The sequence below is a fragment of the Halichoeres trimaculatus genome, unplaced genomic scaffold, assembly GCF_033239565.1.
Source record: "Halichoeres trimaculatus isolate MK-OKI-2021-1 unplaced genomic scaffold, fHalTri1.1 fHalTri1_scaffold_10, whole genome shotgun sequence".
NCBI classification, from domain to species: domain Eukaryota; kingdom Metazoa; phylum Chordata; class Actinopteri; order Labriformes; family Labridae; genus Halichoeres; species Halichoeres trimaculatus.
In genome coordinates this window covers 17,865,030-17,878,537 of record NW_027437187.1, presented here as the reverse complement: position 1 = coordinate 17,878,537, position 13,508 = coordinate 17,865,030, and the positions used below count along the sequence as shown (strand labels likewise).

Here is a 13,508-nt window from a genome sequence, read left to right as displayed (position 1 = left end):
CCCTCGAGAGAGTTCAACAAAACAGCTTCATTTAGAGAGCAGCTAGAGGGGCTCTCTGCTCTGACAAAAGGCCTCTGGGAAGAATGACGAGTAGGAAAATCAGTATTATATGGATGAGAGAATGGAGGTCAGTGCAGGGTGATGGATCGCAGAGCCATGGGGGTTCCAGAAAAAATAAGTTCAGGGAAAATGTTTGGGACTTACTGAGTTTTGGCGGTCACCACAGGCAGGGACATGTCCTCAGTCATGAAGTCCAGCTCATCTGTTATGCTATTGGCGCGCATGAAGTCGATGGAGGTGCTGTTATTGATTTCCTTCCTGACTGCAAATAATAATGATAAAAGAGAACAGTGACAGTGTGCTCATACCTGGCTGAAAACTAAATACAAGTGTTGTTAATATGGCAGACAAATATATTTAATTGTACTGATCAGAAAAATAATGGTGACAGGGGTTTGATGGAATAAATGGAACAGGAGGATCTTTTATGTCTGACTAAATTTCTTTTGTTATGCTTGATCAAACCTTTTTAACAGATATTATGTAATAGAACACATGCTAAGATTGCTTGTTTGACTTTATGGTTAAGTCTTGCATCCAATGTAGAGTAGCTACAGTTCTCAGGAGGGCAGCCTGAGTTTGATTTCTATCAGGAGCCCTTGCCCTGCATCATTCCCCACTCTCTCTGTTTCCTGCTTTATCTACTGCCATATCCTCCCTAATAAAGGTGTAAGGTACGGAAGTGTATTGCATTCACTTGAAAAATAAAAAATAAAAACACTCAGGTTTTTCAGAGTAATTTATTCTTCGGTTTGTTTTTTGTGGTAATTAATTTTGTTTTTCTGATTAATATCTTTTTATTGGTTTGTTTTTTGTTAAATTTTTTTTCTGTTTTCATGAGTAATTTTTTTGTGGTAATTAATTTTGTTTTTCTGATTAATATTTTTTTATTGGTTTGTTTTTTGTTATAATTTTTTCTGTTTTCATGGTAATTTTTTCCTCCTGTTTTTAGGAGTAATTACCACGAAAAACAGAAAACATTATAACAAAAAACAAACCAAAAAAAAATTTAATCAGAAAAAAAAATTAATTACCACAAAAAAATTACTCATAAAAACAGAAAAAAATATAACAAAAAACAAACCAATAAAAAAATATTAATCAGAAAAACAAAATTAATTACCACAAAAAAACAAACAGAAGAATAAATTACTCTGAAAAACCTGATTTGTTTTTTTTCTTCGAGTGAATGCAATACGCTTCCATTGTAAGGATCATAAGTACAGATTAAAAAAAATAGTATTAACTAAATTTGAAAAAAAAGTTATTTATGTCAGCTGAAGATAAAAAGCAGTTGCAGAAGTGTGCAGGGCACTCTTTGAGCCTTTCAGTTTAGGTTGGGCGCACCACGAGGCTTGCCTTCAAATGTGTATCCTGGGCTCACATTCAGCTGGGATATCACAACCTGCTCTCACCCTGTTTCTGGCATACAAGCTGGGACTTATGACTTATTAACCCTAAATAAAAAGGTATGATGAAAAAGCAATAAGTTATTTGTGAAACCTGTTCTAAAGTAAAACAAGATCCTTTACACTCAACATTTTAATACAGGTTCTGGATGCTCTTCAAACTTTAAATGAACAAATTAAAAAAAAGATATTCCTGGCAGTTACCATGTGAAGTTTCACTAGAATTGGAACAGTAAACATTAACATCAGACACATGTCCTCTCACATGCCTCTCAGAGCTTCAGTACAAAAAAGACAATGGCAAAGTAAACTCAAAGGTGTTGAGTAACTATAAGTATGAGCAACATGCAAGATGACACAAAGAAAGAAACAGATACCTGGAGATCCAGGGCAGCTCAAAGTGAAAGATGACCAAGAATGTTGAGGAGGGCCTAAAGTAAGAATGAAACGAAGGAAAAAAGAAGAAAAAGAAGATGAGAAATGTAGAAATTATTTAGACAAACAGTTGATTTTTTTTTCTTTGTAGAGGTGTTTGACTTACAATACAAAACTACAGAGGCATATAAGTTATTCAGTTTCAGATTTTTGCACTTTTTGCTCATGAAGCTTGTGATTTCAACGCAGGACTTTAGTGGTTCAGCTTACTGGCTGTCAGTGCAGCTTAAAACAACAGCAAAGAATAACATGTGTAGCTGGGTCTTGACCTGCAGTCAGACTGTCAGTGTCAGAGTTTGACAAGTCTCTCCTCCAAAGCTCCAGGCCTCCATTGTGATGAAGAATGGGGGCAAATCTGTGTCCAGGAACAGAATGAGCATTTCCAATTCAAGCTAAACCTATTCAGCCTCTCTTGTATTCCATCATTGAGTTTGTTTGACTTTGTCCAAGCCGGAAGGAAGCAGATACAGCGATTGAGAAAGAGAGAGATAGGAAAGGGGAGAAAGAGGGAGAAAAAGAAGGGAAAGGGAGGGGATAATTAAAGCTACTTTTAGCCTGAAATTCTGACTTGAACAAGGTTATCTGCTACACAAATATGAGAAGGATTTTATAAACAACATGAAGTTTATCTGGACCATCAGTGCGAACGTGTTTGGAAGGTAGACAGAGAACAAGTGCAGAGAAATGTGAAGGAGGGGGCTCCAATGAGAGATTCTCACAGACAGAGGTGGGTGAGGCCAGACAGATAAGTGGAGCGATAAGCTGGACACTGACTAAATCAAACAATGACCAGTTTATTTCTGACCACTGGAGCTCCACAATGGCTGCTTATCACCTCCACACATCCCCCTTTCTCTACCTCTCTCTCACTCTTTCGTGCCCCAGCCTGGGTCCCAACACTCCCCAGGGCCCCTGTCCATTCGTACCCAGGCCAGCCCTGTTCCTCACCCGTGGTGTTGGCAGGGCACCCAGTAAAGAAAACAGGCCGGGTCAGCCCAGGACCAAAGTCTGAGTCTGTGCGCTTGGCTCTGGTTTGGTCCGGTTGGGGACAAAGGCCCAGCCAGCCTGCGAGTCTAATTAAAATACTGTCTGGGCCACATTAAAAAGGCAGGCTAGCTAATGATTAACACAGAGGACTTTTTAATAGGAGAGAGAAGTACTTAACCAGAGGAAAGCTCCTGGTTAGACAGAGCAGCAATCACAGATACACATGCACTCAGCTTTTCATTTTGTTTAGAGGACTATTTAAAATTCAACAAACTACAGAATGGGAACAAAGGGGAATTATTACAAAACCAAAGGAAACAAAGTAACTTTAGATAGAACCATCTGAGAGATCCCTAAAATGTTTGCATGGGACCGAAAAGGCCTCACCTGTTTGTCCAAACATTCTGGCAATCCCTGCAAAGAAAAGTGAGATACCATTAACATGGGAACACTAAGTATCTGGTGCAAACAACAGTCATGAAGGGATGATGCACTCTTCCAATTAAGCTTCAAATTTTATTTTATTTTAAGAACAATGGAACAAAAAGCTGCAGGGTGGCGCAGCAGTTTGGGCTGTTGTCTCACAGCATGAAAGTCACCAGTTCGTATCCTGGTTTGGGCAATGTGGGCCTTTCTGTATGGAGAGTGCATGTTCTCCTCTTGCATGTGGGTACTCTGGCTTCCTACCACAGTCCAAAAACATGCTCATCTGGTTAATTGGTGATTCTAAAATGCCTGTAGGTGTCTCTGTGTTTCAGCCCTGTGATTAACTGCTGACCAGTCCAGGCTGTACCCCACCTCCAAAGACAGCTGGGATAGGCTTCAGCCACCTCTGACCCTGAACAGGATGAGCGCTGATAAAAATAAAATGTCTTGTGTCAGATTAGTTTGGTTGATTTAAACTTGTTAGTTGATTTAAACTTGTTAGCTGATTTAACCTCTTCTGGTAGTTGTTTAAATAATTAATCTATTTCAACTCAATTAAACTTTTTAATATCCTGTTTTGATTGCATTTTGTAACCATGAGAAAGGACGAAACACAGTGGATATAAGACCCTACTGTACTCTGAGATGTTGCACAGAGGGCACAGTGAAATGTTTTACAGTGTGGAAGTAAAGATAACAAACAATCAGTCGCCATTATTAGCTAACAACCACACTGTGTTGTGTGTGCCCATTGGCTGCTTGCGTGCTTGTAATCTTGCTACACGCCTGTCTTCAATCAACAAAAGTGTGAACCTATAGCGTGCCAAACATGCTGCAAGTCTTCCAAGTCAGCTTGTCTCAAGTCGAGTCGAGTCTGAAGTCATTGTCTTTTGAGTCAAGTCAAGGCTCGAGTTTTTTATCCCCAAGTCCAGTTGAGTTGCAAGTCGTCAAAGTTGCGACTCAAGCCGAGCCTCTATGACTCGAGTCCAATTATTTGCGAACATTCAACTCAGAAAGAATTAAGGTTAACATTGAGTTAAAATATATGAATTACTTGAAACAACTACCTGAAAAAGACAAGTCAACTAACAAATTTAAATCAAACAAACTAAGACATGGGTTGACACAAGACATTTTATCTAATCAAGTTAACTTCTGTTGGTGTTGGAAAAACCAAATTTATTTTTTGACCTAAATCAAAATTTTAAGGCAGCCCTTTAAGTCAAATATTTACATTGAAAGAACAAGTTACATTTACCAGTGTAGAGCAGGCACCCCATGTATAGAGGACACAGCCCTTATCACACTGGTGAAATAACTTTCTCAAGCTGTTCTGTCAGATAAAGAGATAACAGCCCATGTGTATTCATTTACCTCTGGGTTATATGACTCAAAGATTATCATTACTGGAAGATAAAGCGTGGTTTGTTTTTATACATGTGTGAAAATGAAAAAAGTATGTTTTTTTTCTCAGAGTTTTGATCATTTTTTGGATGACTTTTTCCACACACAGCCACAGATGTTCAATCTCGTTCTGTAGGATCCGACCCATTAGGCAGGAAACTCGACAAGTTTTCCCCTCATAAGTGGTTGCTCCTCTGATGGTCTGCCTTTATGTCTCTCCAGCTCCCTTTATGATGGCACGCCTTGACAGGAAAAACTCATAAAGTACATTTATTAACCTGCAGTCTGGGTCAATTCATTTAGAGGGGACAGTTTTTAAGACAGGAAGCTGAACCAACGCCCCTCTTACAAACCAGACATTGATCATTTGCATCATGCACAGGCATGCATTTAGAAACAGGCGAGAGAGTAACTTTTATTTACTTCTTTTACAATTACAGGGAGCAATTGAGAAGTATAAGTTTATTGATAACAAAGCTTTGTGATGATCCCAAATCAACACCATAATTTTCTACAGCCTTGTTTTTGATTGATTAGAAAAATCAACATCTCTGGTTTGTAGTGGCTGCAGCAGTTTTAATAATCTGCAAGTGCAATGACAAGTTATTCTCACTTTAACCTCCTCATGTCTTTTTTCAACATTTTTACTCCAGACTAGTTTGAGGCTCTGCAACCAGAAAGGGGACAAGAGGAGCAGTTAAGAGCTTGTAACCATGACCTCTAATCACCACTGAGACAGTAATGGGTTCCATCTGGTCAAGTAAAGACACCTGGCAGCCATCTTTGGTCTAACAGGATTAGGATCCAACCCCTGTTTACTGTGTGAAAATCAGAAACTAGATCACAACACAGAGCCCTTATTTTTTGTCAGGCAGAAAATGAGGGTTGCCTAAAACTGAAATGTTTTGTGAAAGAATTGCAATGAACCTAAGTTCTAAGTGACTTCCTTTTCTGTTATTGATATGAACTTTTAAACCCTTTATAGGACAAGTAACTATAAGGTAACTTCTTTACATACTAAAAAAAAAAGCCAAGAATGGAAAAAAAGGCTTGTAATGTCCAGGAATTTAAAAAAAAAATCACTTTATTATGATAAACATAAATTGATTCCACTTTGGAATGAGCTATAACATAACACAGTGTGGAAAAAGTGAAGCAATGTGGATACCATCTGGATGCACTGTACCTTCCTCAGCTGCATAAAAAATAGTGTTACAGACTCTCTTCTTTTATTCTGCCATGTCTTATACAGATTATGATTTAGGTATTAAGACTGAACATGATCTATTGTGAGGTGTGGGTGTAACTCATCAACTTTAAATGGGTCTCCAGCTTGCCTTTTATTGCTTTCAGGGAAATGAGAAAGTGTTGTTTTTGTAGTTTTAAACTTTTGTTGTGACAAATCTTGCCCCAATGCACAGTGCATTTTTAAACACATTATAGATTTGCTGCAGTGGGATTGGCAGAGCAGTGACGGAGGCGGGTTTTCCTCTGTCTTGAGGAGCTAGAAGTGCATTCACTAATGTTTTTTTTTTCTTTTTTTAGTCAAAATAACAACAATTTGATGGATGTTAAACAACGCTCATAACTTCAGCCTGAAACCAACCTTTGCATAAAATACACAGATTAATAACTGGGTTTAAAATAGCAGTCACTGGTGTTTCAGTGTAAAGTGAGACCCAGTTAATTGGTGACCCTCAGCGGACAATCGGCTTAGCAGTTAGCACGTAGCACTCAACACAGTGACTCTTAGCTCCAAACCCTAGTTGACCTGTAACAATCAGAACTTGACAGGAGTTGACTCTATGGTGTAGTATTGAACACAAAATAATCAGACATCTTTATGCAGACAACAGTTTTAATTAAGTGTTTGAGAAACGCTGACTCATTTTGAGGTATGTTTCTGTAAAAACAAGTTTGTTTGTTTTTTAAGTGAATGCATACTACAGTAGGCCTCCTTGTATTCATTTATGTGTGTTCAGAGACAATAACACAAGTAAAAGTTGAAATATTTGAGAATACTTATTTTACAATCTAAAAATTGCCTAATTAACCAAAAACTCCCTAGAGACCGCGGACCCCCTGTTGAAGACCTAAGATCGACAGTATTATTTCCTAGGTAAGAGTAATAAATGTTTCTGCGTAGGTGAGTGAAATCCCTGAACGAAAGCACATATGAAACCTTTCCTGAGATAATGGATTTTCAAGGCCCTTTCAGACAGCATGACATCACTTCACAGCTCTGATCAAATATTATTTCACCCAAAAAACGTTTGATAATGAGGAACAGAGAAGTTGGTTTCATTACTGCAATAATTCACTTGGTCGTGTCCCCCACACAACATACAATTTACTGCCTGCTGGTTTGAGGGAGTAATAAAACTGCAAAGATAACCTTAAGGTAATAATCAACACCACGCAAAAACACCATCACAGGGAATGGCACCCTGAGGTGTCAAGATTTAACCAAAAGTACAGTTCTTAAAAAGCCAAATGAAGTGAGTTTGATCAAGTAGTAATGAGAGGGAAGAGAGTTTCCATGTAATCTTGGCTACTGCACTTCTCTTGGACTGGCAATTTACAAGGAAAGCAGATTTTCTTTTAAGAAAGAAAAAGATGGAAATTAAAACAAAGAATATGAAACAGAATACCTTCAACTGCCCCACCAGGCTGTTCCAGGAAATACGGAACATTTTTCTTCTCCTCAGAGCTGTCGATGTGATCATAGGTGATCTGAGGGATGGCCACCGTCTGCTCGGATGGCACCAGTATAGAGCCGTTTCCTCTGGACTTCAACCTCCTCTTGGTGCCTTTTTTCTGACAGATGAAAGTAACAATGACTCATTTTAAAGCACGGTATAACCGTTATGATGATAAAAATCTAATCACAAAAAAGAACACTTATAGAGCCAGCCAGGGTTGAGACTAAAACAATGAACTGATCCTTGTGTTTGGCAACTAAATAAAGAAAGACTTCAGAAACACTCATGGATTTATGAGAACATGTCACACACAATCCAGTTCACCAGAGGAAAATTTCAAAATTTCTCAAGGAAAAAAGTTTATTCCTGGTCCTGTTTAATCAACCAACCAATCAAAAACTGATTTCTAAAAAGTACAAAATAATAACCATAGTTATTAATAGAAATGTTACAAAACACAGGTCTGGACTGTGCTTATTACAGAGACCTAACATGAGCTCAATAGCAGGCTCTGACTGGTTGGCCACCCCTGGCATAAAGTGATGTTAGCTAGGCAGATACAAGATGAACATAAACATATCAAGTGGGGTAACTTTCTTTAAAGTAAAATTGGTGACATATTCTCTAAACATGACTAAATGTATGCGTACACTTCAGGGAAGAGCTAAGAACCATGCTATGTCAAGGTAATCCCTAATTTCTCTGAGTAAATGTGAGTCTCATGTTTCCATTTTACAGCGTTATGTTACAGAGTGAAGCATATATTCACTGGTTACATCAGCATTACATGTTTAGCTCAAGTTTCTCCCAGTGAGATCACAGCTATGTGTTGAGTGGGTTTCTAAGAGCCTAAGAGTTTCCTCCAGTCCAATGCTGAGACACTCTGACCCACACCAACGTCATTGGCTTGACCTTTATAGAAACTCAATTATGTAGACTGAGTGGATCAGACTTTGGCATTGACCACTGGCCGGCAGTTCAATCCAAATGCCCAAAGTTTGAATGAGTCATTAGTAGAGTGGGTGAGAGAAGAGGGTGGTGGGGAGTGTCAAAAGACTGAAAGAGAAAAAAAACACAAAGAAGACTGAGAAGACATGGTAACAGACACTGAGTTTAAGATGGAGAAAGATGAGAAACAGAGTCAGGTGGACTGAAATACAAAGAAGAGAGGGAGAAAAATGGTGAATGAGGGGGAATAGACAAGGCAAAGAGGAGACAGGAAGAGCAAAAAAGATAAAGAAAAGAGAAATAATAAAAAAAAGAAGCAGGAGAGGAGACAAGGAGAGGGGAGCGAGAGGAGAGTCAGAGGAGTCACATGCCGAAACAGAAAGGAGCGGAAGCAGCCATCATTCTCCCCAATACATGTGGGTTCAATGCTACACAAAGATTTTTTTGTTGTTGTTCTACTAGACAAAGGTTTACTCCCATGAGAAAGGCGGCAGTGACATCATCTCAACTGACTGAGTCTTTGTCCGGCCGAGACAAAGGCCTCGAGTCATCCTGGTGGAGTCCGGCCTTCGGGTGCAGGGGGGCGGCTGTGTGTATTAGTGTATAATGTGTGTGTTGTGTGTCCTTCCCTGTGTGTGTATGTTTGTGGGAACTTAACTAGGCCTTTTATGCTGTATGGCCAAGGCGCAACATAGCTAATATTGTTGTGAAAGGTGAACTGTTGAGGAGGACAATACGGTGTGGGCCAGACGTATGCAAATCAACCCTGCACTATCACAGTCTGCCGGCTTTTTCTGACAATGCTCTTTTGTAGACGCCTCGATGTTCAGATCCTCAACTTCAAAGGATTCTTTAAATATGTAATTATGAGACACATACCTCATATTTGTTCTGCTGATTTAAGATAAGTTACCAACAATCACCAAATGGTCACATGACTATGGGTTCAAAAGACTGGATGCTGTTATTTTTCAGGGTTGGGTTTCACCTTTATAGGGAGGATCAAAGTATGGATGCACAATAAGCAGTTCACGACACAAAGATGTGAAAGGTCTCTGTTTAAACCTAAAGCCAGGAAGTCAAAGGTTGGTTTCTTTGACAAGCCCATCAAAGACATACATTTTATCTCAGAGTAGTGTCAAAAGGAAAAATTTAAATCACTTACAAAGTTTAAAAAATATGACACCATTTACTACAGTCTGTCAAGAAGGGGATCATTACCGATAGATTCAGTTTCCTGACGTAAGGACTGGACTCTGGTTCTGCTTGTGCAACAGCCTCTGGAGTCAGAACGTACATCTTCCATGTAGCATCAGTGCCATTCGGTTTCTCTGCTGCATAGCATCTCCAAAGAGTCTGCAAGGACAGAATCAGTCATATTGCAAGACAAAATCTCAAGTTATAAGAGTGTTCCATTCATTACCAAGAAGTGCTACTTTTTTTTTCATTTTCTCTTAAGCATATAGTTGTTTTTGTTTCATATGGATCTGAACCATACATGGTTGTGTCTCACTTTGCATGGGGTAATAGCAGGCACTATTTTCACTGAATTGTTTTTGGTACTCAGCTTTGGTACCATTGCCATCGCCCATGTGGAATTTACATTTATAACACTTTTAATTTTCCTATCTCTTTGTTCGCTCAAACTGACATTAGGAAGATTCAAGCACTGCATGTTTACACTAACTTTGCCAGGCCTGCTTTATAATATATTCATTGTTGATTACACAGTTAATTTCATAAATCAGAGATGCATCCAGTTAAAGCTCTTGAAAGGAGTATTAAAAGTTCAAAATTATTAGGCCATAAGAAAAAAGTCTATGGTCTGATATAGGATTTCCAAGGCCAATATCAAAGCTGATTGTTCTTATTATCTAATGAAACCAGTGACAGGCATGGAACTGATTTGCTTACACATCAAAAGTGAAACTCTTTCAATGAGGAAGTCGAGTCTTAGCTGCTTCACTAATTGCGACAGACAGCACAAAAGCAATAAAGTGAGTTATTTTATTCTTTTCATTTTATCCATGTGTTAACTAGTCACACAAGTGCTCAGAAATGTATTCAGGTAAAAGTAGCAGTAGTTGGAGGGACATTAGGTGAGAGAGCAAAGAGTGCAGCAATTTAAAGTAGCACATTTTTTATTACTTAATGTTTTCAACAATTGGTAAAATAAATATCTGACAAAGATAATCAGTAAAATTATGAATAATGGGCATGACAAAATATTATAATTTACCCTTAAGGTAAAGGGCATGGGTTTAAAGAAGTCGAGATGGGGATTTGGGTTGAAAGTCATTACTTGCACATGAACAGACCATGACAAGCAAAGCGATCATAGATACCACTTTGTCCACAGTAGATGCTAAAAACTCAACACAAACCAAAGGTTTCTCACAGGGGCTTTGTACCTGTATGAGGCAGGCTGCAGCAGGGATCTGTCTGTTAAAATGTTTCTGTCTCTGCTTCTGTTGGACTTTCAGTGCAAACCCTGAGCCCAGGATACCCTGAAAAAAGATATACCATGTCAAAATCTTATGATACCGCTAACAAATATAGTGTGTTGACGTTGTACATGCAGTGCACAGGTTCAAAATACATATGCAGGAAGTCACAAAAAGAACATTATATCATGCAAGTAGACGAGTATGTGGAAAACAATGCAAAATAATATCATTGAATAGAGAAGGGGGTTATGTGCAAAGTTGTGATGAGTTTAAAAAAAAGCAAGGTGATCAAAAGAAAAAATCTTTTCATGATACTAACAGCAGGCAGAGCGAAGAAGGAGATGGCAAAGACACTGAAGCAAGAGGCGATGGCCTTTCCAATCCAGGTTTGAGGGATTTTGTCTCCATAGCCGATCGTGGTGACAGTCACCTGGAGACAAAGGGCTCACACTTTAGCTGGTGCTGTCAAATAAAGATTGAAGATATTTAACAAAACAACTATGAGCAACAATAATGCTGCAACATATAGCACCCTGTGAAGGAGCAGACAAGTCAACACTTGAATTCAAAGCATCCTTAACTGGGTCTGGTTCCCCTAGATTAGACTTTTTTTTATTTTAGAACTACACTTTCCCTTTTTCTTTCTGGTGAAAGACCTCCTACAGCTCTAATGAAACACACAAACATAATTATTTATCTTGAACATGAATCTTCCTTGATTAAATGAAACCTATGTCAGATACATCACTAAACTCCCTTTAATTTTTAAAAACATATGGGTTTAATAAAGGTGATGGTGCTGCAGCAGTCAAAGCTTCACCCTGCAGTCTATGACAAGAGTTTTACAAGAAAGAAATAGTTTATCAGCCAGTCTGGCCCTGCCCCACAAACATCAGCGACGTTCGGGGCATTTGAGGCTTTCGTTCCTCAAAGGGAATAAGATTCCCAACCACTAAGCCTCTGTGAGTGTAGGAATTTGCCGGGTTGAGGGCGGGAAATAAATACCTCTTTGCATTTGCATGTACACCCACTCTGAAAGCCGAGCCAATTCTGACACATTCAGAGCACACTTGGCTTACTGAGGGTGTCTGTGGGGGTATCGCTGGGGTGAGCCACTGCTGTGTGCTAACACAAAGCGGCTGATGTAAGGTGAGATACTTAAAAAGGCTTTGAGAGTACGGGAAAAAGAAGAAACAGAGGCGGGAAGGGTGGCCGGGTGTAAGTTTTTGAGGGGGGGATTTAATCCCTCATCCACAAATCCGATGACTAAACAATGTCCTCTGAACCATCAGAGAGGGACATCTGCTCAAAAAAACCTCTCATTTGGAGGGTGTGCATCAGACCAGGTCTCTGGATCGGTGTTCTCTGTGGGTGCATGCCTTTATGCACAAAACTTGTTAATTTGGCGCTCTCAGCTCTTATTTCCCTCATTTTACTGCAAGCTGTGATCTTGTTGATGTAAGTCAGGTTGTTAACAGTGGTTATGTAACAATCAGCAAATGGTAAAGGAGGGAAAAAAGGAGGAAGATAAGAGGAGAGAGCCAGAGGAGGGGATATGAATCATTGCGTTGGCTTGTCCTCCAGCTGTGCTCTGCACCTGCACATCCGAACGTGGAAATCGTGCCAAGAGAAGGAATTCACCCTGGGAGAGCTCTGCATTCTCCAATCAGCTTACTTTCTTTTCAATTAACACACACGCACGCACACACATACACACACTCACTATCCTTTTGTAACTGCATGCAATAACTCTTGAGTTTACAGTCTGAAAAAACAAAAAGGTTTCATTTTCTCAACCTCATGAACAGAGCAACACAAATAACAGCTTTCCTTTGACCTTGTGTGGAGTGATGAGGAGCCCTGTGACCCTTCTAACCCTCGTTACATAAAGGTAGTAATCCCACAATTAAAGTTTTAATTAAGGGAACTGACACTTTATATTGGTGCTCTAAAAGTTCTTTGAGCCAAAGAGCCCAGAGGTGAATGGTTTATTACCGTGTCTTTGTGGCACACTGATCCCCTGCACAAGGCTGCCATAGGTTTCTCATTACTCTGCGCTTTCAATTCAAATGTTTAATTAACTGCTCTGGAAACCTGAGCCTCTGTACAGAGGGAAATAAGCAAAACCAGCTCTGAGCACAGAAAACAACACCCACACTGCAGTGTTGAGTGTCACAGCAACACATGCATGCTAAAAACACAAGGAGGTAATAATTGGTTAAACCAGGGTGGCCAGAATCTCCATTTTTCTGATTCTGAGACTCCACTTGAGAAGGCATTGTGTTGATTTCTCACAGCTCTTTGAAGGAAAGAAACATTTCTTCTTGTACAGGTTATGAAGCCTTGTGAAATCCAAGTAGTATTCAAGGAGCCTGCTAATTTATGCACCTCAGAAGAACAAAATATAAAGACAGCAGCAAAGACCTTTTTTACTCTGTTCAATCTTTATCCATTTTGGTGTGAAGCTGTCTTACCACGCCCCACCACAAGGCATCAGCATAGCTAGAGAAGCCGGTCTTGCCCTCCTCATCCACAGCATCCTTCTCTGCCAGGTAGACAAAGTAGGAGGAGAAGATCAGGCCCAGGAAACCGATGTACAGCGTGGTGATGAGCTCCTGCATAACGCATTGTAGGAAAGAAGACTTTAGAAAGATGTCATAAGGGGGATACAAAATGTTATTCTGATTATT

General features: G+C 39.5%; 1 protein-coding gene across 3 annotated transcripts in view; it reads right to left on the bottom strand.

The window, feature by feature from the left end:
- The window catches only part of kcnq1.2 (potassium voltage-gated channel, KQT-like subfamily, member 1.2), a 197,047-nt gene that overhangs the window by 158,305 nt on the left and 25,234 nt on the right, over positions 1-13,508 (bottom strand). For all 3 annotated transcript variants that reach the window (XM_074678296.1, XM_074678298.1, XM_074678297.1), the window contains 8 exons: positions 13,293-13,433; positions 11,138-11,248; positions 10,783-10,878; positions 9,593-9,727; positions 7,373-7,538; positions 3,279-3,305; positions 1,847-1,900; positions 205-322 (listed from right to left, as the gene is read on the bottom strand). In XM_074678296.1, the coding sequence (XP_074534397.1) occupies positions 205-322; positions 1,847-1,900; positions 3,279-3,305; positions 7,373-7,538; positions 9,593-9,727; positions 10,783-10,878; positions 11,138-11,248; positions 13,293-13,433 (848 nt within the window). The remainder of the gene's footprint in view (positions 1-204; positions 323-1,846; positions 1,901-3,278; positions 3,306-7,372; positions 7,539-9,592; positions 9,728-10,782; positions 10,879-11,137; positions 11,249-13,292; positions 13,434-13,508) is intronic.